General features: G+C 41.0%; 1 protein-coding gene across 4 annotated transcripts in view; it reads right to left on the bottom strand.

Annotated features, from left to right (window-relative positions):
- Window positions 1–26,436, bottom strand: part of KDM3B (lysine demethylase 3B) — a 75,244-nt gene that overhangs the window by 1,575 nt on the left and 47,233 nt on the right. For all 4 annotated transcript variants that reach the window (XM_047085277.1, XM_047085268.1, XM_047085285.1 and 1 more), the window contains 12 exons: window positions 17,178–17,285; window positions 14,242–14,369; window positions 12,842–13,121; window positions 11,492–11,748; window positions 7,974–8,240; window positions 7,018–7,189; window positions 6,538–6,628; window positions 6,270–6,400; window positions 5,137–5,256; window positions 4,026–4,165; window positions 3,357–3,533; window positions 2,730–2,864 (listed from right to left, as the gene is read on the bottom strand). In XM_047085277.1, the coding sequence (XP_046941233.1) occupies window positions 2,730–2,864; window positions 3,357–3,533; window positions 4,026–4,165; window positions 5,137–5,256; window positions 6,270–6,400; window positions 6,538–6,628; window positions 7,018–7,189; window positions 7,974–8,240; window positions 11,492–11,748; window positions 12,842–13,121; window positions 14,242–14,369; window positions 17,178–17,285 (2,006 nt within the window). The remainder of the gene's footprint in view (window positions 1–2,729; window positions 2,865–3,356; window positions 3,534–4,025; window positions 4,166–5,136; window positions 5,257–6,269; window positions 6,401–6,537; window positions 6,629–7,017; window positions 7,190–7,973; window positions 8,241–11,491; window positions 11,749–12,841; window positions 13,122–14,241; window positions 14,370–17,177; window positions 17,286–26,436) is intronic.

Genomic DNA, 26,436 nt, shown 5'->3' with positions numbered 1-26,436 from the left:
TCCCATAGATGATTTACAAATCACAGAGGATAGAAGGTCTATATTCAAAAAAGAATGATGAAATCATTTGAAAGGCTATATAATCACCATCGTCTATGTACTTAGTACATGCTGGGCACTATTGCTAAGTTTTTTGTTTTTGTTGCTTAATTTTTTTAAATGTTTGTTTATTTTTCAGAGAGAGAGAAAGAGAGACAGAGTGTGAGCGGCAGAGGAGCAGAGACAGAGGGACACACAGAACCCGAAGCAGGCTCCAGGCTCTGAGTTGTCAGCACAGAGCCCGACGTGGGGCTTGAACTCATGGACCACATGATCATGACCTGAGCTGAAGTCCGACGCTTAACTGACTGAGTCACCCAGGTGCCCTATTGCTAAGCTTTTTATGTGGACTTTCACTTAATCCTTACCACAGTCTTATTAGGTCTATTCTTTAAAAAAAAATTTTTTTTAATGTTTTATTTATTTTTAAGACAGAGAGAGACAGAGCATGAGTGGGGATGGGGCAGAGAGAGAGGGAGACATAGAATGTGAAGCAGGCTCCAGGCTCCGAGCTGTCAGCACAGAGCCCGACGCAGGGCTCGAGCTCATGAACCATGAGATCATGACCTGAGCCAAAGTCGGACGCTCAACCAACTGAGCCACCCAGGTGCCCCTGAGGTCTGTTCTATTATTATCATCCCCATTTTTACAGATGAGAAACTGAGGAAACCAAGGTTCTCTGGTTAAGAATCTTGCCCAAGGTCCTACAGCTAATAGGAATGCACTAAAACAACAGTGGGTGGGTAGGATTATTGGATATTTTCTCCCTTTGTGCTTGTATGTATTTTCTATTTTGTCTAAGAAGAACACATATTACACGTGAAGCAGGAAGGAATAGAGTTACTAAAATAAAGTGAACAGGCTAAAGACAGTTTTAAACCAAGATAGTGATTATTTCTGGGGAGGGAAATAAAGAGAATGGGGAAGGGTATATGGAAGCTTCAATAATGTAGTTGTTCTATATGTGTATGTTATATAAAAAGTATGTATAGGATGCTTTATTTCTTAAGGTGAAGGATGGGCACATAAGCTCCCTTTTGCTATTTTTTATTTAAAAACTTTTGTATTGGGGCGCCTGGGTGGCTCAATCAGTTAGGCCTCCGACTTCGGCTCAGGTCATGATCTCATGGTTTGTGGGTTCAGGCCCTGCCTCGGGGTCTGTGCTGACAGTTCAGAGGCTGGAGCCTGCTTTAAGATTCTGTGTCAACCTCTCTCTCTGCCTCTCCCTCACTAGTGCTCTGTCTCTCCGTCTCTCAAAAATGAATAAACGTTAAAAAAAATAATTTTTGTATTAATTAAACAAATATTTTTTTTATTTAATTTTTTTAATGTTTATTTATTATTGAGAGACAGAGCGTGAGCAGGGGAGGGACAGGGAGAGAGAGGGAGACACAGAATCTGAAGCAGGCTCCAGACTCCGAGCTGTCAGCACAGAGCCCGACATGGGGCTCAAACTCACAAACCGTGAGAATATGGCCCGAGCCCAAGTCGGATGCCTAACCGACTGAGCCACCCAGGCGCCCCTAATTCAACAAATATTTACTGAGTACCTAGTATGTATCAGATATCATGCTAGGGAAAAGCAGTGAATAAAGGAATAAAATTCCTGCCTTCATGGAGCTTAAATAGCTTATATTCTAGTAGGGATACAAACAAACAGAAAAAATAAATAATATGTTAGACAATAAAAAATACTACAGACAAAAATAGAGCAGTGACAGAGGATTGGGAGTGTTGGAGGTGACATATTATAAATAGAGACCTAATGGAGCTGAGATCTGAAAATATATATGTCTGCATATTTGCATTATATCTATAATATCAATGTTATCTATCAATGTGATTGTACTTTGTAATAAGAACTTTAAGGTTGAAACGTTCAAAAAAATTTTTATTTAAGTTTATTTATTTTTGAGAGAGAGAGAGTGAGTGTAAGCAGGAGGGGCAGAGAGAGAGGGAGACCGAATCCCAAGTAGGCTCTGCTCTGTCAGCACAGAGCTGGAGGCAGGGCTCGGAACATGAACCCAGAGATCAAGACCTGAGTCAAAATCAAGAGTTAGATGCTTAACCGACTGAGCCACCCAGGCAGCCTGAAATGTTCTTAATTTTTAAAAAGGAACAGCAAAAATGAGGAGACTCAGGGTTGAAGATGTCTGAATCTACCTGCGGGAGGCTGGGAGACTATATTCAGATTGCTGAAGTCCTGCCTGGGAAATCTTGCTTCCTTCTTCTTCTTCTTCTTTTTTTTTAATGCTACTAAAGCACCCAACAATTCTCAGGGATATGGATTGCAGTACCTAGCAGGGCAGTAAGGAATGGAGCCTGCACAGAAACATGCTGTGAGAAGCAGCTCTGGGGAAATGCCCTTCTTGGAAACATGCTTGGAACACTCTGCCACAGTGCTTTCGCCATCTAACTGGGAAAAGTCAGTCTAGTCATTTATTAACACTGAAATACTTTATCTCCCAGGGGCAGAGAAATAGAAGATGATAGCAGAAATGACTAGGTTAAAAGATGTGTATCCTCTAAAAGCAAATCGGAAGAGGACTCATTAAATACTCTATGGAAGAGGATCATCTCTCCAGTAATACCTCCCGTAGAATACCCTCAGAAAGCAGAATGCTCATCCTATGTATGTAGGCAAGCAGGAGATAAGGAGAGAGAGTGGGGGTGAAGGAGGAGTTATTTACCTGCAGTTTATCCTCATGGTTTGTATGAGTGTTAGAGAGATGCCTGAATTCCTGCGTCAGGCGGAAACAGTGCTTTACATGTTCTGGAGATACAAAGTCTTCTGCTACTTTTATGCAACTGTATAGATTGTGCACCTGGGAGAGGAAAAGTTCAGAGGGAAAAGAGCCCTGAGATGTTCAGCAATATATGGAAAATATCCATGACATAGTTTTAAAAAGAAGACAAAACCCCCCAAACTTGAGAAATGCTTATGATATTCCATTGTCATAAAAACAAAAGCAGAAAAATTCCAAGTATATATTTATAAATGAAAATGTTAGTATTCTCACAGAAGAGGATCTGGAAAAATATATACCAAACTGTTAACCACAAGCTACTTCTGGAGAAAGCAGGGTGAGGGGATGGAAAAGGGGCATGGCACAAGTAGCCGAGTTGGGACTTTCACTTTCTCCCTTATTTAAAAATTTTCAAACGTGCATTGAGAATTACACTGACGAAACTTAAAGAGCAAAAAAGAAGTTGCAGTGTAAGAACAGTCAGCCTAATGCAGCCATTTATATGTATCTATTGCCAGATTAGTAGGAAACTCAGAAATAAGGAAGCCTATGGAATCCAGTAGAACCCACCTGGTGTGGGGCTCCAGCAGGTATGAAGACAGCATCTCCCAGGAACTGAACGATGGCCCAGCCTTGCACACCATACTCCTCATAGAGTCGCTTACGGAGGGTCTGGTCCAGGTACCAACTTTGGTCATGGATTGGGTCATGATCAGGGGGATTCTCTTGGCCTTGCTCTTCTCCAACCTGAAGCCATAACCAAACCCAAAGATGGAAAAATCAATGCATAAAAATTATAGCATAAACCCAACTTCCTGCAGCAATGTCCCTAGTGGGGCCAAAGTCTTCTGCTTTATTCTATTCAACACCCTCCAGGTGTGGATTCAGGCCTTCAGGGCATTTGGACGAAAAGTACCTGTCTTTAATTTTTTTTTTTTTTTAACATTTATTTATTTTTGAGAGACAGAGAGAGACAGAGCATGAGCAGGGGAGGCACAGAGAGAGAGGGAGACACAGAATCCGAAGCAGGCTCCAGGCTCCAAGCTGTCAGCACAGAGCCAGACACGGGACTCGAACTCACAAACCGTGAGCCAAAGTCAGACACTTAACTGAGCCTCCCAGGTGTCCCAAAAGTACAGGTCTTAAAAGCCAAGAAACCCCACACGAGAAACCTAAACAGGTGGTCTCATCACCCCCAGACCCTTCATCCGTGAGTGGATAGCCTACTTGGGGGCATACCTTTCGTAGCAATTCCCGGATCTTTTCTGCATCCTTGGCTGCATAGATGTGCCACAAAGCACCAGGCTTCTCCTTTCCATCATGAATCCTCTGCTTTGTCACCTCATCAGCATCTCCCTCATCAATTGTCTTGAGTACCTCTGAAAAGAGCAAAATTACTTTTCCAGTCATTTCACTTCCTCTGAGTAAAGCAAAATGTTCAATTCAAACAAGCTTAGTCTCTACTATTCTCCATCTCTCTGAAGCAATGTAAGGTAGAATCAAAGAATCAAAACTCATATTTGCCTAAGCTTTCTACACACAGTAAGAGCATCCCTAAATCTTCCTTAATAGAGACTCTGCATTTTTTTGGAGGGAGAGTAGTCTTTTAAAACATATTTCTTGCTCAAACTGTTTAGCCACATCTTATGTTCAAAATGCAGGTTATTTCCTGCTGTAAGTAGACAGACTCCATGTACTTTTTCAAGACCTCTTTATAAACTCTAGGGTTCTACGGATATAAGGCCATGAAACATAAAGCTTCTCTGGCAAGTTAAGAGGGTAGACTTCTAATGCTTGTCTATTATAATCCTCTAAAGGACAACTAACGGAAGGATCTGCAGGTGTATCGCATTAAAAGCAAATGTGTGGCAGCAAATATCCAAAATAATGACACCAATAATCCCTGAACTGTGAGATTTTGAATTACGTATTTCTTTAACATTTTGTACATTTTCTAAAATGTCCATAATTAACACATATTAATTTTATACTGAGATGGCAGGGAGTAAAAATGCAGCAAAATATCACTTTGATGCTTTCGTTCTGCGCAAATAAGCTGGCTTTATCATCTGATAAACTGATCTGGCTGATGGCAAGTGAGCCAGACTGCCCTTCCTTCTTTGCTCCTATTTCTGATGCTCTATACTCAGTGGAAAAGGGAGCATTCCCAGAAAGAGAATGACTGTGGTCAGAGATACACAAGTACCACTCTTCTTTCCTAAAACCTCCTTTCACTTAGCAACATCTACTGGGCACCTACTATGCATAGGCCCTGAGGAGAAAGTCACCCGATTCTACTCCTGACGTTGAGCCTCACCATCCTGAAGTAGAGGGTATATAGAAATAGTACCTTCATCATGAGCACCCTCCCCGATGGGGATCCCAACATACACCATCACATTGACTGCATCAGATACATCTAAATGAAGGTTTGTTGTGCCAACTCTTCTATCTTCTGCGGTTATTAAGCCTGAGGGAAAAGGAGGATATGCAGGGTGAAAGGGCAATACTGTGAAAAATCCATACCAACTCTACAAGTGAGAACATACTCTAAGATGTTCTTAAATGGGTAACAGGGAGAGTGAAGTATATCTGTTTATTAAAAAAAATCACTCTCATCTCTTTTCTAGTGTTTTAAGATTGATTTCTAGCTTGGTTGACACTATAGTTTTGGCCATTCACTGAACCAATTCCACTCCCTACAACACTATCTCTATTTATTTATTTATTTTTTTTTTTAATGTTTCTTTCTGAGATAGAATGAGCAGGAGAGGGGCAGAACAGAGGATTTGAAGCAGGCTCTGCAGTGAAAGCAGCGAGCCCAATGCAGGGCTTGAACTCATGAACTGTGAGATCATGATGTGAGCTGAAGTTGGATGCTAAACTGACTGAGTCACCCAGGCACCCCAACAATCTTTCCTTTAAAAGCAAAACAGATATGTGCATTACTGACATACAAATGAGAATTGGCTTTCACAGTGATTTATGGCCTTATTGTGACTTCACAAAGAGCTTGCTGGGTGGTATGGAACTCTGTCTTCTTCACTGTTATTTTATCAAGGCTCTTAAAAACTAAGAATCATGTCTTCTTGCACAGAATGTTTGAGAGGAAACTTTCTAATTATTGTAGATATACAAAGTATAGATGTGATACAAATCAGTATGACAAAAGCCATCGCATTTAAATCCACCCTGGGGCCTGTGCCTGGCTCAGTTGGTAGAGCATGTGACTCTTGATCTAGGGTTGTAAGTTCAAGCCCCATAATGGGTATAAAGATTACTTAAAAATAAAAAAAATCTTAACAAACAAACAAACAAACAAACAAACCTCAAACCATTATGGCTACTGTTAAATTCTTTAGCACCTGTCACTTTGTGCTCTATTAGCTCTACACAGGACCTTGACTAAATATCTCCCTCTATAGGTGAAATGGGGAACAGTAGTGTCCCAAAAGGGCAATTACGGCTTTGGCTTCTTCATACCGTAGGCATTGTACATCTTGGGGCCCAGATCGGGCCTTACAAAGTAGCTGGGTAGCCTAGAAGCCAGATTCAGCCTGCCATCTCGTTTGGTGTACTCTGGCAGAGGAAGATTCTCCATCAGATCTTCAAACCTACAGAAGATCAGGAAAGATGACTTAGCTTGTTAAGAGGGAAAAAAGCAAAGAGGCAAAGTCCACTTTTCTATCATTACTTTGTGATGCTTCAGCAAGGCACAGGGTCTCAAGATGACCTACTGTAGTTCACTAACCTTGTGGGCATCATGTCTCGAAAATCTTCCCCAGGAGGCCAGTCCTTGAGTTTAAGCACCATAGGCTGCCCATCTTCTGATCTTAATCGCTCTGAAAGACAGACAGCACTCCCACAATCTGCTTGTTTGGCTGCTGCCTGGTTTTCCAAAGGCTGCAAGTTTTAGGAGACTAACTTATTTTCACACTTGTAACCCATCCTAATGGACTAGGTGAGCTTTGTTTTCCTCGCCCACTGCTTTATTTAACACATGCTATATTTTTCCATCTCACAAGAATTCCAGCCTCAAGAGTGAAAGTGCTCCACACAACCCATGGGAGAAGGTGCTTAAGCCCAGGTGTGCTCTGGGAGCCAATGATTGCCAGGAGAGCTAGCTTGGTTGGCACCAAGACAGACTGTCCCCCCCGCCAAGGGGGTATGATTTGTGTCCAAGGGCAGAGCTGGACTTCCTTTCCAGTCTGCCGTCATCAAAACTACTTACTGCATATGATCTCAAAGCCATCCCAGAAATCCCGAACTTTCACATCGGAAATTATAGCACAGTTCCTGCAGTTCACTAAGTCCACATCTTGGTCTCCAAATTCCTGGCTAAAGGCTTCTGGCTTCCAGAGTTCAGACTTGAGCTTTTTATGTACCCCTGAAACCAACACTGGCTGTGGAAACAAAATATGCCAATCAGAACCATTTAGGAAATACTTTTTAGCTCAGAGCTCAAGGACAGGATAGGTTTCCTGAGGACAACCTCTTCTTCATGATGATTTACTGTTCTGTCCCAGCTTCAGAATCTATAGGTTTCAACATGTCAGGTGCAGGAAATGGAAACCACTTCTCCATTATAATTTTTGAGTTTCATGCTGGGAAGCATGCTACAGAAATCACTTCTGTTGCTCTGGTATCTACCACTATTTTGAGGTGAGAGGACAAAAAGCTGACTAATGCAACTTTGAGAATACTTCCTCACAGTGAGAATGAAGAACTATCCAGACAATTCCATAAGCTCCCCGTTTTTCAAGCACCTGCTAAAGTATAAAAATTAGGAATTGTTATCACACTATCATCCAAATTTGTGCAGCCTTGGAACATTTACCTAGAAAAGTACTACCCATTTCTACCCACCTTCACCTTACCCCTATCACACTTAAGGATTTTCCTCTAAAAGTGTCATTAATGCCAGATCACCACTTCCCAGAAATTTCAACTACCCTTTTCAGAACGCAGACCTATAGAGCTTAGAAATAGAAGGAACCACAATATATTTTTAGGAATCTTCTGATTTTTTAAAATCCAAGTAAAATCGAAGTAGCAAGGAAGTTTTCGGTGAACTTACTATGTCTCAATCTCCCTGTCAAAAAATCTCCTAGACAGAATTGAAACTATTGTTGTAGTTGTGGTGGGCAAGCAGCCAGCTGGTCCTGGTAGCTACTTATCCTTACTTACCTGGCCTTGCTTCCAACATTCCCGGAAGATCTTCCAATTGTTTTTGTTGCTGGGGTCATGAAGACACAGAAGTCGGCCATCACAGAGCCAGGAGTGAGATGTATGGGGGTCCAGCACATTCAACCCCATCACCATCTCCTTCACTTCCTTTTGGGTATCAGTCAAGTTACAGGCCCGCTTTGCAGCATCTGAGGTTTTCTTATTTTCTACCACTGAGGCAATGATGTGGTCAAGGAAGTTGGGTAGGCTGGCCTTGTTCTTCACTCCCTGCCAGATACAATTCTATCAGGTAAGTATGAATGAGGCACCATGAGAAGAGCATTCAAAAAACTGTCTCACAACTGTACTCACAAGAAGGAGTTATGACTTACCTGATTAAGTTTCACAAACGTTTCTGAGATACTTTTTTTTTTTTTTCTGAGATACTTTTTGTAATTGAATGGGGGTTTATGAAGTCAGTATCTTAAATTTCCATCTTTTATACTGTGCTTTACATTTATGCAAGAAAAGTATGCAAAGATCGCATCTGCCTCAAGAGCCTAGAGACCTAAGAAATGTCTTTACCATCCAGCCTTGTATTAAGGATTTGCATGTGGACCACAAGGATCACAAAATGCTTTAACTGAGTGAAAAAGATTATTTACTTTGAGGCTTATAAATTTTTTTCTGTCTAGCATGCCCAAGGATACTTCAACTAAATAATAAAGTGACTTATCAAGGCAGTGTTTTTTATTTCTTTTAATGTTTATTTTTATTTTTGAGAGAGAGAGGGGGTCAGAGTGCAAGCGGGGCAGGGGTAGAGAGAGACGGAGACACAGAATCCAAAGCAGGCTCCAGGCTCTGAGCTGTCAGCACAGAGCCCGACGCGGGGCTTGAACTCACGAATTGTGAGATCATGACCTGGGTCAAAGTTGGACACTTAACAACGGAGCCACCCAGGTGCCAAGGCAGTGGTTTTTTGTTTGTTTGTTTGTTTTTCAACCAGGGAGTATACCCCAAAAAAGTGGTAAATGAAAGTATTCAAAAGGAGCTAAATATTCTGAAAGTAGTCTCCTAATGTTCAATTCTTCCCTTGCTTATCACCCCACTGAGAATCTCTCACACGTTCCAGGTGATGAAATCACCAGGCTCAAAAATCAAAGTGACATACCTAATGTCACAGAACTGAGAGGGCTTTTATAAAAAGCCTGAAGTATTCCTAAGTCTGAAGTATCACTAATTATTATCTCTACAAAGTACATGTAATCATAGAACTTCCTGGGAAAATCAAAAAAGAAAAAGGAGAACTGAAGGTCAGAGCAAGTACATATAAAAGAGAGCCAAAAGTAATTTTTTCAAGTCACTAATGCAAAAGAAACAAATAACCCACATTGTACATGGCTCAACCATCCACAGCTCACTGAATTTTAGCCACTAATTATAAAATAGAATGAGAAATATATTTATGTACTTGTTTGAAATGTTCTCTAAGACAATACACACTGAAAACAGAAAAGCAAGGTGTAGAGCATCTGAGTAAAAAAAGGAGGAAAAAAACCATACAATGACTGACCTGCAGAAAAGAAAACAGGTGGCTGGGAGATGATGATGGGAAGGAGACTTTTCACTACATCATTTAAATTTTTATCTTGTGAATTCATTCATTCAGTAAATGCTTACCGAATACCTACTATGTATCAAACACTGTGGCACTAGTGATACAGCAGTGAATAAAACAGTCAAAAATCTTTTAAGGAAAGGGAAGACAGACAACAAATCAATCATGGTAATGAATGCTATGGAAAAAATAGTAAGTGCAGACAAAACAGATATGGAGGATGGAGCTGTGATGGATTTACAAAGGGTGGTTTAAGAAGGCCTACAGGACGTGACATTTCAGAAGGGAGGAGATGAAATTAATGATGAAGCAAGCATATGGTTACATGGCAAAGAGAGTTCCAAGTGGAAGAAAAGGGTAAGCGCAAAGGCTCTGACCAGGAATTCTTGCCTGGTCACGGTCAGTAAGAAGGTGGGTGTGGTCAGAGCAGAGTGAACAAGGAAAGTGGTGGGTGAAGTCAGAGAAGTGCAAGGAAGAAGTCTTGCACAGATAAAGCTAGAGCATTATTGTCCACTGAAAGGATTCTGTTTATATTATTAGAGAAATAGGAAGTCCTTGAAGGATTTTCAGCAGAGCTAACAAAAATCATGTCAATGAAACCACTCATATTTAAAAAGAACCACTCAAGCTGCTGTGTTGACAATAGACTATAGAGTGGAAAAGGGAAGAAATAAAGGAGACCTGTAAGAAGTTTACTGCAAACATGCAGGCAAGAGAGGATGTTGGCTCAGACCAGAGAGGAAGTGGTGGAGCTAATGAGAAATGGGTGGACTCTGAATACATGTTATTTTTTATTTGAGAGAGACAAAGAGAGACAGAGAGAGAGAGCGAGAGGGGCAAAAGGAAAGAGAGAAATTCTTAAGCAGGTTCCATGCTCAGCTTGATGCAGGGCTCGATTCCATGACCCTGGGATCACGACCTGAGCTGAAATTGAGAGCTGGACGCTCAAATGGCTGAGCCACTGAGGTGCCCCTGCATACATTTTAAAGATCAGACTAAAAGGATGTGCTGGCAGATTAGATAGGAAATATGAGAGAGGGGAGTCCCAAATGACTCCAAGATTTTTGGCCAAGCAACTCGAAGAATGCAGATGCTCATGACCAAGAGAGGAAACTACAGGAGAAGGAGGCTTATACGCAGAAGATCAGGCATGTGGTCTTAGATGTGTTAGGTTTAGGTGTCTATTATAGATATCCAAGAAAAGGCAAAGTCCCAAATGACTCCAAGATTTTTGGCCAAGCAACTGGAAGAATGTAGATGCTCATGACCAAGAGAGGAAACTACAGGAGAAGGAGGCTTATACGCAGAAGATCAGGCATGTGGTCTTAGATGTGTTAGGTTTAGGTGTCTATTATAGATATCCAAGAAAAGGCAGTATGAATGTACTGTCTAGGTTAAAAAAAATAATAATGCCTGTTATTGTCAAGAAAATAGTGATTCCTGCTGACTGAAAATTTCAATGTCTCAATTTCTATTGACTTCTTTAAAAAAAAAAAAATTTTTTTTAACGTTTATTTATTTTTGAGACAGAGAGAGACAGAGAGAGACAGAGCATGAACAGGGGAGGGGCAGAGAGAGAGGGAGACACAGAATCTGAAACAGGCTCCAGGCTCTGAGCTGTCAGCAGATCCCGATGCAGGGCTCGAACTCACGGACCGTGAGATCATGACCTGAGCCGAAGTTGGACGCTTAACCGACCAAGCCACCCAGGCGCCCCTATTGACTTCTTAACATGGCACAAAAGGTTCACTATTTAAACGGATCTCAAACATTTCCCAAACGCGATGTAAATAACTTGTCAGTTGGACAGACAACACAGATAACACAAGTTACCCATATATACTCTAATCCAGTTATCAGATCTCTGATGGCTCTTCCTTGGAAAAGCAGCAAAGGCTAGAGTTGTAGAAAGGACACTTACTGCTGAGGATGTAGAGAAGACCGGGGGGAAGGGTATGCCTGTGTCCAAGGGGGCTTGAGGAAGCTTTCCGGGTCCGGAGTGAAGGAGGTCTCGAAGGCTAGAGCCTTCGGTTTTGTTGTTGGAGGCAGTGGGACCCAGTAACAGACTGTTAAAAAGCTTTGGAGTCAATGGAGAGACCTTTGCAGTGGAGTTGAACGAGTCCAGCCCAAAGGGTGAATGAGACTCTTTACTGAGCACCGACCTCAGGGACCCTGCTTCTGTAAGGACATAACCAGGAATAGCATTAGGCATGACAAGTAATACCCAGCAAGCAAATGACTCCTAAAAATGAGCCAAGAGGGGAGGAGGACTTTCCCCTTCCCTGGTCCACAAACTACATACAGTTTGTCCATGCCAACCTTGACAAGGTTATGACTATAGCAGGATCATGGCCAAGGAGAAGCTCTCCTACTTCTTCCTTCCTTTACCAGATCTGGATTTCAAATTTCCTTTTGTTCCAATCCATCTTTCATCTCCCTCACTTTCTAACATAGTGTTTCTGCAAGGGGGTCTTCAGAATACTTGTATTGGAATCACCTGGAGTGTTTACTAAAAATGGAGATTCCTGTTTGTACTCTAAGAGAATGTCATTTAACAGTTCTGGTGGGGCCCAGGAATCTCTATTTATAATAAGTCCCCAGGCAACTCTTGGGCCCGTGGAAAATCAACCCTGGCTGCATAACAGAACCACCTGGAAGGTTAATAAAAATCTCCTATCAATTCTGACTAAAGAGGTCTGGGGTACAGCCCAGGCATGTGCCTTTTCTTTTGAAGTTTTATGTTTTATTTTCTTAAAAGTAGACTCCACGCCCAATGTGGGGCTTGAACTCATCACCCTGAGATCAAGAATCGGATGCTCTACCAACTGAGCCACTCAGGTACCCAGGCATGTGTCTTTTAAAAAAGCTCCACTTGGGGTGCCTGGGTGGCGCAGTCGGTTGAGCGTCCGACTTCAGCCAGGTCACGATCTCGCGGTCCGTGAGTTCGAGCCCCGCGTCAGGCTCTGGGCTGATGGCTCAGAGCCTGGAGCCTGTTTCCGATTCTGTGTCTCCCTCTCTCTCTGCCCCTCCCCCATTCATGCTCTGTCTCTCTCTGTCCCAAAAATAAATAAACGTTGAAAAAAAAAAAATGTTTATAAAAAAGCTCCACTTCTGCAAAAATACTGAAAGCAATTCCCTCATTTTATGTGATTACCCAGAGAAAGCAAGCATCATGTTTCATAAACGTGGATGGTCATGTGTGAGTTTGAAGAATCCGGGAATAAGTCCAGGTTCCACCCAAAGGCAGGGCAGAGGCTTGTGCTCATCTCACCTTTTGTTTCTTCTTTAGCCTTCTGAGTTGCTAAATCCGCCAACCAGTGCAGGGCAGATGAGGGGGGGGCTGTGTCAGGGCAAGGGGGCCTGATGGTTTTTAGCTCACTATTGCTATTTGAAGTCGAACTATCTGCTTTCAGAGACTCATCAGATCTGATGTCAGTGCTGTCAGCTTTGGGAACATGGTCAGTCTCTGATGTTGTTACTGCTGCAGTTCCTCCTCCGCCTGAGAAAGTGGTTTCATTTCCAGAAGAGGCACTAGGGTTTATGCTAGGGAGCTAAAGCACAGAAGGCCAACATGGTTAGAGTGCTGTTCTTGTGTAGGAAAAAAAACAAACAAACACATAGCAAGGGCTACTGACACTAAAAAAGTCTGGGAAAACAACCTGAAACTGTCTCATAAACTATTTCATTCATTGATTAATTTAACACCTATTTAAGGAGTCCTACAACATGACAGAAACTATGCTTGGTTCTGTGAAAAGATCAGTGAACATAAAAATAAATAATATAATTTATTTTAAAATATTAAAATATATTTATTTAGCACGCCTGAGGCTCAGTTTCTGCAATGGTAAACCGATGATTAAAATGTGACCTCATAAAGCTGTTCTGAGGATTAAATGAGATAGTATATGCAAAAAGCTTAGTAGAGTGTTTGGCATACATAAATGTTCCATAAATGTTTACTATTCTATTACTGAATTTTCCACATGATTTGCTCTAATATGTCAACTCTATTGAAAATGTATCTTGAGATCCCTCAGCCTTAATTCCTGTACCTCCTACAGACCATGAATTAGTAGTGTTCCTGGAAAGCACTCCAAATATAAGCAAGTTAGCTGTGTGTGTGTGTGTGTGTGTGTGTGTGCGCGCGCGTGCGTGTGTGTTTAAAACGGCCTCTTGTTCAAAACAGTTACCATCAAACCGGAATGACCTCCACCTCTGATAGAGCAATGAGCAAACCACTGCCTCTCTGGAGGCTTGGGATTGTTTTCAGAGTAGAATGATCCCAGCTCAGCAGGCCAATCTTCATATTTCTGTCCTCAGTACCTAACATGACAAGGACAGGGACCATGCACACATATTGGACTGCCTTCCTGTTAACCTTTTCTATACTCTTCACCTATACAAGGACCCTGAGGTATAAATCTTGACAAGATGAAAAGAATCTCATTGTGCTACTTATCAACCCAGCCTGAATTGGTTTTAAAGACAAATGAAGAGAAACTCATACCAGCTGGAGGGAATTAAAATCCCTTGAGTAACTTTTTGGGGGTTCTCTCTAGATAGGCTTCTCCATCCCCTAATTCCTAGGACAACACAGGTGAAAATGGGGCATTTCCTGGTACTAAGAAGAGAAGTTTCTCTCATTCATACCCACACATACCACTTTACCTGTGACATCCCATTGGTGACAGCAGGTCTCAACACAGATTTGTTCTGCCGACTAATACAAGGGCAGTTTGCTTTTATTCCCCACTTGCCCCGGGCAGCATGTACCATGTCTCCAATATTGTAAAGAGCTGGGAGAAAGAGAGCAACAGAAGCCTCAGAATGTTTTATGTGCCAGATATTGTGCTAATGATCTCATTTACATTATCTTCCTCAATCCTTACCCACATTTCAATGAGGTGGCAGCTATTACCCTCAACATTTTTTTAAAGATATTATTTATTAGGGCACCTATGTGACTCAGTCGGTTAAGCGTCTGACTCTTGATTTTGGCTCAGGTTGTGATCTCACAGTTTATGGGATGGAGCCCCAAGTCTGGCTCTGGTGCTGACTGTGGAGCCTGCTTGGGATTCTCTCTCTCTCTCTCTCTCTCTCTCTCTCTCTGCCCCTCTCCCATTTTCTCTCGAAATAAACAAACTTAACAACAACAAAAAAAAGATTATTTTCTTAAGTTCATTTTTTAAGCAGGCTCCACACCCAACATGGGGCTTGAACTCACAAACCTGAGATTAAGAGGCCCATGTGTGGGGCACCAGGGTGGCTCTGTCAATCAGCATCAGACTTCAGTTCAAGTCATGATCTCACCATTTGTGAGTTCGAGCCTGCGTTGGGCTCTGTGCTGACAGCTCAGAGCCTGGAGCCTGCTTTAGATTCTATGTCTCCCTCTCTCTCTGTCCCTTCCCTGCTCATGCTCTGTCTCCATCTCTCAAAAATTAATAAACATTAAAAAAATAAAAATAAGGAGTGCCATATGCTACCAACTGAGCTAGATATGTGCCCCTAAGGATTTTAGTTTTTAAATAATTTCTACACCCAATGTGGGACTTGAACACACAACCCCAAGATCAAGAGTCTCATACTCCACCAAATGAACCAGCCAAGCACCCCATACTCTCAATTTTTGATGATGAAACTGATACTCAGAGAACATCATTTCTCAAATACATATAGTTGGTAAATGGAAGTACTAATACTTTAACCCAAGTATAACTAGCCTAAAGTTCTGTGTACTCTTAACAAGTTACACTCTCTCCCTGTTACAGTAAATATTAAGGTGTCTTGCAGGAGAAACTCTAGGGGGTAGATTCCCTTCCGTTCAAGAGCATGTAAAACATTTTAATTTTTTTTTTTTAATGTTTATTTATTTTTGAGACAGAGAGAGACAGAGCATGAACACGGGAGGGTCAGAGAGAGAGGGAGACACAGAATCCAAAGCAGGCTCCAGGCTCTGAGCTGTCAGCACAGAGCCCGACGCGGGGCTCGAACTCACGGACCGCGAGATCATGACCTGAGCTGAAGTCGGACGCTTAACCGACTGAGCCACACAGGCGCCCCCATTTTAATTTTTTTTTATTAGTTTTCTTTATTTTTGACAGAAAGAGACAGAGCATGAATGGGGGAGGGGCAGAGAGAGAGGGAAACACAGAATCCAAAGCAAGCTCCAGGCTCTGAGCTGTCAGCACAGAGCCCGATGCAGGGCCCGAACTCACGAACCATGAGATCATGACCTGAGCTGAAGTCAGACGCTCAACCCACTGAGCCACCCAGGCTTCCCGACCATGTAAACATTTTAAATTGTACACGTGAGATTTATATACTTTAACTTATATCTAAAAAAAAAAAAAAAAAAAGGAAAAGTGGGGAAAAAGCAGACCAATGTAAACTTAACGTGAACATTTAACCAATGCTTAGATCAGTAGGGAGCAAGCATCCTACCAGTGCCCTGAGGGAGCCCCTCTGCTTGGAAGCGCTGGGGTATAAAGGATTCAACAAGTGCCCTCTGTCACACTGGAGGAGAATATAGGCAGTAGATTGATCATCTTCAATGTGTGTTATTGTAAGTATGGAAGGTGAAAACACACTTTTTGGAGGAATCATTGAAATAATGATTTCAATAGTGACATAAACATGACCATTCATAGGCTGCCTTCATGGATTCAAAAGGTTTGCTTACCTTCAGCTGGATTTTTACAAGCCTAAAAGCAAAGGTCTTTCTGGAAGCATGTGGGACTTTTTTCTATTCTGGTCCTGCCAACCACAGGAATGTAAAATGTTATGTAGAAAAGTAACCAACTTCTCTAACCTGAAAGGTGAGGCATAGTGTGTGCAATGGCTGCACAGAATCTAACACATATCTGAAGATTCAAATACTCAGAAAAATCTGGGGAAGCTTAACAAAAATCAGGCTGAGATAAAACCATTTTACCAGATCTTATGATGTATGAATTAAACCTCAACTAAATAAAAAACTTTTTTTCCACCAAATTTATGTATTTTTATTTTTTCTTTGCTTAAAAATATTTTTTAAGGTTTATTTATTCTGAGATAGAGTGTGCAAGTGGGAGAGGAACAGAGAGAGAAGGAGAGAGAAAATCTCAAGCAAGCTTCCTGCTGTCAGAGCAAAGCCGGATGCGCAGCTTGATCCCACGAACCCCAGAAATCAGGACCTGAGCTTAAACCAAGAGTGAGACACTTAACTGAGTGAGCCAACCAGGTGCCTCTATTTATTTACTTATTTATTTTTTAAGTTTTTTTATTCAAGTAATCTCAATACCCAATGTGAGGCTCGAACTCATGACTCCAAGATCGACAGCCACATGCTCCTCTGACTGAGTCAGCCAGGAGCCACTCTTTCATCAAATTTAAAAAAGAACTCCTTTGGGTGCCTGGGCAGCTCAGTCATTTAAGCATCTAACTCTTGATTTCCACTCAGGTCAGGATCTCACAGTTCATAGGATCAAGCCCCAAGTTGGGCTCTGCACTGGCAGTGCAGAGCTTGCTTGGGATTCTCTCTCTCTCTGCCCCTCTCCTGCTTGAATACTCTTTCTCTCTCTCAAAAGAAATAAACTTTAAAAAAAAAAAAAAAAGAACTCCCTTACCTGTGCCAGGGATAATCTGTGTAGGCATGAGATTCTCTGGTTCATGGGACTGCCCCTTTGCACACTTCAACCAGGAGAAAACTTCTTCATCACCCATCTCCTCCGTCTCTGAAACAGAAATGAAACGACTTTATTTATATTACTAGGGTCATAAGATGTATCCCTCTTAGTGAGTCAGAGTTTCAGATCCTGAAGGCCAATTTTCTCTTCAGCCAAAGATAGTATCTAACTCAAAAAAATCTACTTCACTGATTTACTGTTATTTATTGTATCTACATACAAAAAATCCAACAATTTAGTGTGCACTCCCATGAATTTTCATGAATGTATACAGCTGCATAAGCACTACCACAATCATAATATAGAACATTTCCATCTTCCTTCCTAAAGTTCCTTCGAGCCCTTTGCTTAAAGTCAATAGCCTTTTCTTAACCCCTGGTCACCAGTGGTCAACTTCCTAATACTAACATTTTTGCTTTTTCTAGAATTTCATATAACTGGAAGCATACAGTATATAGTCATTTGTGTTGGATTTATTTCATTTAGCATGATTGGAGATTCATCCATATTGTTCATGTATTGGCAATTCATTTCCTTTCATGGCTGAATACTATACTGTGGTATGGATATACATTTTTATTACCCATTTACCAGCTGGTGAACAGTTGGATTATTTCCAATTTGGGGCTATTATGAATAAAACTACTATTAACATCCAAGTACAATCTTTTGTGTGGACATATTTTCTTTTCTCATTTTTTAAAATGTTTATTTTATGTGTTTATTTATTTTTGAGAGAGACACAGAGCACAAGTGGGGAGGGGCAGAGAGAGATGGGGACACAGAATCCAAAGAAGGCTCCAGGCTCAGAGCCGTCAGCAAAGAGCCTGACGCAGGGCTCAAACCCACGAACCGTGAGACTGTGACCTGAGCCGAAGTCAGACGCCTAACCAAGAGAGCCACCCAGGTGCCCCTGATGTTTACTTATGAGATGGATAGACAGAGAGAAAGAGAGAGAGAAAGCACGAGCGTGGGGGAGGGAGGGAGGGAGGGAGGGAGGGAGAGAGAGAGAGAGAGAGAGAGAGAGATTGACACGGAGGGAAGGAGGGAGGGAGACACAGAATCCGAAGCAGGTTCCAGGCTCTGGGCTGTCAGCAACAGAGCCCAACTCTGGGCTCAAACTCACAAGCTGTGAGATCATGACCTGAGCTGCAGTCGGACGCTCAACTAACTGAGCCACCCAGGTACCCCATGTGTGGACACATTTTCATTTCTCTCATAAACATGTAGAAGTGGGATGCTGGGTCATATGGAAAATTTATGTTTAAACTTATAAGACATGGTCATACCGTTTTCCAAAAGGATGGTACCAATTTCCATTCCTACCAGCAACTGTAAAGAGTTCTAGTTCCTCCACATTCTTGGAAACACCAGGTACTGTCAGTTTCTAAAATTCTAGCCTTCTAAGTGGGTAGAGGGGTTTCTCGTTACGGTTTTATTTTTTCCTTTTCCAAATGAGTAGTGGTAATTTTTTTAATGCATTTATTTTCCATTGATCTATCTTCTTTGATAAAGTATCTGTTCAAATCTTTTGCTCACTTAAAAATCAGGTTGTTGTGTTATTGAGTTGTGAGAGCTCTTTATGGTGGATTCAAGTCCTTTAACAAATAGGCAATCAGCAAATCTTTTCTCCCAATCTGTGGCTTGTCTTTTCATTTACTCAAAGTGTTGTTTGAGGAGCAAAATATTTCAAATTTGGTAACAATTTTTCTTTTGCTTTTTGTGTCCATATAAGTAGTTATCCAACCCAAGGACACAAAGATTTTCTCCTATTTTTTTTTTCTAGAAATTTTGTAGTTTTAGCTTTTTATGGTTAGGCCTACAATTTACTTTTGATATATCGTGTGGGTAAAAATAAAGCTCATTTGGGGCACCTGGGTGGCTCAGTCAGTTATGTGTCCATCCGACTTCGGCTCAGGTCATGATCATATGGTTCATAAATTTGAGCCCCACGTCAGGCTCTGTGCTGACAGCTCAGAGTCTAGAGCCTGCTTCAGATTCTGTGTCTCCCTCTCTCTGTGCCCCTCCCCCACTCATTCTCGATCTGTCTCAAAAATAAACACTAAAAAATAAACAAATAAAGCTCACTTTATTTAGTACAGATACATAATTATCCCAGTACCAGTTGTTGAACTATCTCTTCCCAACTGAATTATCTTGGCACCTTCATTACCTAATCAGCTGACTATATATGTGTGTACATCTCTGCTGTTGTATTACCACAGTGCCTTAAATTCCTGTAGCTGTATAGTCTTAAAATGAAATAGTATAAATCCTCCAAATGCCTTCTTACTCAAAATTGTTTTTGTTATTCTAGTCTTTTTTTTTTAAGTTTATTTTTGAGAGAGAACATGCAAGCAGAGGAGGGGCAAAGAGAGAGAGAGAGAGAGAGAGGGAGGGAGAGAGGGACAGAAGATCCAAAACAGGTTCTGTGCTGACAGCAGAGAGCCCAACGTGGTGCTTGAACTCATGAACCATGAGATCATGACCCAAACTGAAGTCAGACCCTCAACCAACTGAGCCACCTAGGCACCTTTAAATTTATTTTTTGAGAGAGACAGTGTGAGTGGGGGACAGAAAGAGAATTTTAGGCAGGCTCCACGCTGAATACGGAGCCTAACATTGGGCTCCATCCCACAACCCTGGGATCATGACCTGAGCTGAAACCAAGAGACGGATGCTCAATCAACTGAGCCACCAAGGCACCCCATGTGTTTCTTACCTATTAATTGAATTTATCCTTAAGCACTTCATGGTTTTTTGATGTTACTATAAATGATATTAATTTAAAAATTCAATTTCTAGTTGCTCATTGACAGCATATAGAAATATAATTGATTTTTGTTCAGTTTGTCCAGTAATCTTGCTTAAACTCACTTATTAGTTCTTGTAGCTTTTTTTTGTAGATTACTTGGGGTTTTCTTTATTAAGTTTTTTTTTTTTTTAAGTTTATTTGAGAGAGAGAGGGAGAGGGAGTGCAAGCAGGGGAGAGGCAGAGAGAATCCCAAGCAGGCTCCATGCTCTCAGCAAAGAGCTCAGCGCAGCTCTTTGAGCTCAATTCCATGAACCGAGCTGAAACCAAGATTCAGAGAGTTAACTGACTGAGCCACCCAGGCGCCCCACCCAACGTGGGGCACAAACCCATGGCCCCAGATCAAGAGCCATATGCTCTTCCGACCAAGCCAGGCAGGAAGCCCTCCTTGGGGTTTTCTATATAGATGATCATGTCACCTGAGAATAAAACACATTTTACTTGGGGCACCTGGATGGCTCAGTTGGTTAAATGGCTGACTTTGGCTCAGGTCATGATCTCACGGCTCATGAGTTCGAGCCCTGCATCAGGCTTGCTCCTGTCAGTGTAGAGCCTGCTTCGAATCTTCTGTCCCGTCCTTCTCTCCCTCACTTGCTGTCTCTCTCTCAAAAATAAATAAATCTTAACATTTTTTTTTTACTTCATTCCAGTATATGCTTTTTGCGGGAGGGATGGCATTATGCTTTTGTCTTTTATTTCTCATGCTGACTTGTAACTCCAGCTCAGTGCTGAATGGAAGCTGTGAAAACGTATTTTTGTTTGCTCCTGATCTTAAGGAGAAATATTCAGTCTTTTGCATTATGTAAGATGTTCCTATCTATACCTAGGTTCAGTGTTTTTTGACCCTTATTTCTTTATCACTTCTCTCCCAAGACCTTTATAGACATTTTTTTTTTTTGGTAATTATACTACCCACCCCAAGAAAACTGAATGCAAGATACACTACAGATCTGTATTGTATATACCGTTTCATTTTCCTTCTTCTTTTGAATTAACTGCTTTTGTATGAGTTGCCTTTGTCTCCACTTTTGGCTGACTGGCTATATACACCTCTTTATTTGCTACTGTTTGTTCTTGGGTTTGTAGTATCTCTAGCTTACCACAGTCTGTCTTCAAATAGTATACCATTCTTCACACACTGTGTAAGATTCTTATATTCTTCCATTTCCCCTTCCTTTCCTTTGTGCTATTACATATTTTAATTTTACACATTTTTAAAATTTTTTTAATGTTTATTTTTGAGGGAGACAGAGTGCAAGCAGGGGAGGGGCAGAGAGAGAGAGAGAGAGAGAGACAGACAGACAGACAGACAGACAGAAAGACAGACAGACAGACAGAATCCAAAGCAGGCTCCAGGCTCTGAGCTATCAGCAAAGAGCCCAATGCGGGGCTTGAACCCACAAATCATGAGATCATGACCTGAGACGAAGTTGGACGTTTAACCAACTGAGCCACCCAGGCACCCCTAATTTTACACATTCTAAGTCCCAAATTACTTTGTTACTTTTGCTTTAAACAATTATCTTTTAAAAAGTTTAAAAATAAGAAAAAGTCTTTTATATGTAGTCACATATTTACCCATAGATGTTCTTCATTCCTTTGTGTAAATCCAAATTCCCTTACTGTATCTTTTTTTCCCCTTGAATAACTACCTTTGTTTGCACCGTGAATCTGCTGGTGATGAATTCTACCAGCTTTTCTTTGTCTGAAAGACTATTTCACTCTCGTTTTTGAAGATATTCTCACTAGGTATGAATTTTAGGTTAATAATTGGTTTTCAGCACTTTAAGATGCTGTTCCATTGTCTTCAGTGGAAGAGCGTTTCTGACAACTTGGCTGTCATCTTTGTTAGTTTGTATATATAAAGTACTTTTTTTCCCTCTTGTGATTTTCAGATTTTCTCCTTATTGCTTTTCAGTAAGGTGGGTAATGATGTGCTTTGGTGTGGTTTTCTTTTAATTTAAAAAAGTGTTTATTTTTGAGAAAGAGAGACAGAGTGCAAGCAGGGGAGGGACACAGAAAGAGGGAGACACAGAATCGGAAGCAGGCTCCAGGCTCTGAGCTGTCAGCAGAGCCCGACAAGAGGCTCAATGGCCTGGGCCAAAGTTGGATGTTTAACCAACTGAGCCACCCATGTGCCCATGCTTCTTCTATTTGAGATTTATTGTTGATTTGTGGTTTTATAGCTTTTTCATCAAATTTGGAAAATTTTTGGAATTTTCCAGGTATTTTTTGTATCTGCTCTCTGACCATTTCTCTTTCTGAAACTCTAGTTAAAGTTCTGGCAGGGGCGCCTGGGTGGCGCAGTCGGTTAAGCGTCCGACTTCAGCCAGGTCACGATCTCGCGGTCCGTGAGTTCGAGCCCCGCGTCGGGCTCTGGGCTGATGGCTCAGAGCCTGGAGCCTGTTTCTGATTCTGTGTCTCCCTCTCTCTCTGCCCCTCCCCCGTTCATGCTCTGTCTCTCTCTGTCCCAAAAATAAATAAACGTTGAAAAAAAATTTTAAAAAAAAGTTCTGGCAGGCTGCCTGATATTTCCTATACATAAACAAGGCACTCTTTAACTTATAAATTTAAGTCTTTCTTCTCTTTGTGCTTAGTTTTGGATAGTTTCTATTGTTACATCTTTAAATTCAGCTTCTTGTGCAGTATCTAATTTGCCATTAATCCCACCTAGTATAATTTTTTGGGGATTTTTTAATCTCTAGACGATTTATTTGGGTCTTTTATGTATTTTCTATTTCTCTCATATTTCCCTTTATGTATTTATTTTTATTTTTTGAGAGAGAGAGAGAGAGAGACAGAGGGAGAGGGAGAGCGAGTGAGCATGTGCTTGAGTGAGGAAGGGGCAGAGGGAGGGGGAAAATCCATGCCCAGTGTGGAGCCCAACATGGGGTTTGATCTCACTACCGTGAGATGATGAATTGAGCCGAAATCGAGTTGGATGTTCAACCAGCTGAAATCAAGAGTCGGATGCTCAATTGACTGAGCTACCCAGGCGCTCTTCCCTTTATGTCTTTAAATATATTCATATGATTTATAATTGCTGCTTTAAGGCCTTTTTACAGTAATTCTATCATCACTGTCATTTCTGGATGTGTTTCTATTGAATGTTTCTTTCCCCCAGATTATTGGTCACATTCTTTTTTGCATACTTGATTATTCTTTTATTTAACAAAACTTTATCACTAAAGTATAGTTGACATGTACAGTTAACATACTAAAGTAGTTCCGGTGTACAACACAGTGATTTGACAATTCTATACATTATGCAATGCTCACTATAATAAATGTAGTTGCCATATGTCACCATACAATGTCATTACAATATTATTGACTATATTCTCTGTGCCATATTTTCCATCCTTTTGACTTATTTATCATTGGAAGTTTGTACTGCTTAATCCCTGATACGTATTTCACTCACCCCACCCCCATTGCCTCCCTTCTGGCAATCACTAGTTTGTTTTCTGCATTTATGAGTTTGTCTTGTTTTTTTTTTTAATTAATTTTTATTTTTTTTTTAAAATAAAGTTTCATTTTTAAAGTTTCATTTTTTAAGTTTCATTTTTGAGAGAGAAAGCAAGAGTAGGGGAGGAGCAGAGAGAGAGGGAGACAGAGGAAGTGAAGCGGGCTCTGCACTGACAGCAGAGAGCCCAATGTGGGGCTTGAACTCACAAACCATGAGATCATGACCTGAGCAAAAGCTGGATGCTTAACCGACTGAGCCACCCAGGCACCCTTATTTTTTTAAAGTGGTTTCTATGCCCAACGTGGAGCGTGAACTCATGTTCCCAGGATCAAGACATGCATGCTCTAGTGACTGAGCCAGAGAGGCACCCCTGTTTTGTTTTTTAGATTCCACATGTAAGTGAAAAATATGGTATCTTTATTTCACTTAGTGTAATACCCTGTATGTCCATCTCTGTTGTTGCAAGCGGCAAGATGTCATAGTTTTTTATGGCCAAGTAATATTCCATAATGTATATGTAGGTGTATACATGTATATACACACTTAGGCTACTTCTATATCTTGCCTGTTGTAAATAACAGTGCAGTAAACATAGGGGTGCATATATCTTTTTGAATTAGTGTTTCCATCTTCTTTGAGTAATTACCCAGTAGTGGAATTACTGGATTGCATTTCTGTATTTTATTTTTTGAGAGACTTCCACACTGTTTCCACAGTGGCTACACAGATTTACATTGCCACCAACAATGCACAACGGTTCCTTTTATTTCCACACCCTCCCCAACACTTGTCATTTCTTGTCTTTTTGATACTAGCCATTCTGACAGGTGTGAGGTGGTATCTCATTGTAGTTTTTATGTGCATTTACCTGATGAGAGTGATGTGCAGCGTGTCTTCATGTATCTTTTGGCCATCTGTAGGTCTTCTTTGAAAAAATGTCTATGCAGGTCCTCTGCCCACTTTTTAATCGGGCAGTTTTAGTTTTTTTTTTTTTTTTTTTTTTTTGGTGTTGAGTTGTGTAAGTATTCTAGTTTGGATATTAACTCTTTATTGGATATATCATTTGCAAATATCAAATATCTTTTCCCATTCAGAAGGTTGCCTTTTTGTTTTGTTGGTGGTTTCCTTCGCTGTGCAAAAGCTTTCATTTATTTTTCTTTTGTTTTCCTTGCCTGAGGAGACATATCCAGAAAAATGTTGCTATGGCCAGTGCCCAAAAGATTACTGCCTGTGTTTTCTTACAGGTGTTTTATGGTTTTGGGTCTCACATTTAATTCTTTAATCCATTTTGAGTTTATTTTTGTGTATAGGGTAAGAGGGTAGTCCAGTTTCATTCCTTTGCATGTAGCTGTCTAGTTTTCGCAGCACCATTTACTTAAGAGACTCACACCTGATTATGCTTTTTTTTTTTTTAAGTAAACTCTATCCTCATTGGGGGGCTCAAACTCAAGACCTTGGCTCTACCAAATGAGCCAGCCATTTAGCTGATTATTACTCATACCCTGATTTTTCCTGATTGAATGCAGAGCTTTGTGACTTTAATGTTTCAGAGTACTGGATTTTGTTGTAATCCTTTAAAGAATGTTTGATTTTAGTCTGGTGCATAGTTAAGTAACCTGCAGATCAGTTTGATCCCTCCAAGGCTTGCTTTACACTTTGTTATGGCATCTCCACAGCAGCCATTATTCTGGGACTACATTAGTCCCAGTGCTAAAACGTGACCCTTGTGCACTCTTATCTAGAGTCTTTCCAGTCTGGCTCGTGGCAATACAAATGGTAAGTTCTGGAAATTATTCAGTCAATTGCTTTCTGAAAGTTCCTTTTTGGGGCTTAAGGAGTTTCACCTCATGTGTGTGCAGATCACTACAGAGCCAAAAACTGAGGTGATCTCTCTGCAGTTCTAACGCCTTCAGCACTCTGCCTCACTCTTCTCAGACTCTTATCTCTTTTTCAGTTCAGTGAGACTGTCAAACCGTTGTAGTTGCTTTTCCCTCTACTACAGCCTGGAAGCTGCCTGTGGGCAGTAAACGGGAGCAATTGTAGGATGTGCCTTGTTTCTTCCCTTCTCTTAAGAGACAGACTCATGCTGCCTGCTGTCCAATGTTTAAATCCATGATTTCATATGTTTAGTCTGGTTTTCTTATTGTTTATGGCAGGAGGGCAATTCCTGTAGAAGTTAATCTTTCGTGGGCAGAAGTGGAAGATCTAATAGCTACATAACACATAGTACTTAGTAGATGTCAGGCCCTGTGCTAACCATTTCAAGTACATGATCTCATTTAATCCTCACAACAATGCTGTGAGAGAAATACTCATATTATCTTTGTTTTATAGATAAGGAAACTGAAGCTCTGAGGGATTAAGAAAATAGCCTAAGATACCACAGGTGGTGTAAAAGATGTGGAAGTAGGATTCAAATCCCAGTTGCATACCTCTAAATCACCATGTTCCAATGGTTGCACAATATCTCTGAAGAGGGAAGAATGAGGTTAAGGGGCAAGTAGTAAGATAAAGCAAGGAAAAAAGGAAGCACAAGATTTGAATAGCCTTTTTCCAAAGATGAATACAGCCAACAAGCACATGAAAAGACGGTCAACACCATTAGTCATCAGGGAAATGCAAATCAGAATCACACAATGAAACAGGGACTACTTCATAGCCACTGTGATGGCTATAACCTAAAAGGCAGACAATAATAAGCATTGGCAAAGACGTGGAAAAACTGGAAGCCTTGTGCATTGCTAGTGGGATTATAAAATGATATAGCTACTATGGAATACAACTTGGCAGTTTCTGAAAGAATTAAAAACATAGGACTGCCATATAACACATAAAATCCATTAGGTATATACTCAAAAGAAATGAAAACCTATGTTCACACAAAAACCTGTACACAAATGTTCATAGTGGTACTTTTC

This window comes from Lynx rufus, unplaced genomic scaffold, assembly GCF_022079265.1.
Source record: "Lynx rufus isolate CCGP_SWC_20201006 ecotype Redwood Valley unplaced genomic scaffold, mLynRuf1.p SCAF_1, whole genome shotgun sequence".
Classification (NCBI taxonomy): domain Eukaryota; kingdom Metazoa; phylum Chordata; class Mammalia; order Carnivora; family Felidae; genus Lynx; species Lynx rufus.
This window is presented reverse-complemented; position numbering and strand designations above follow the sequence as displayed.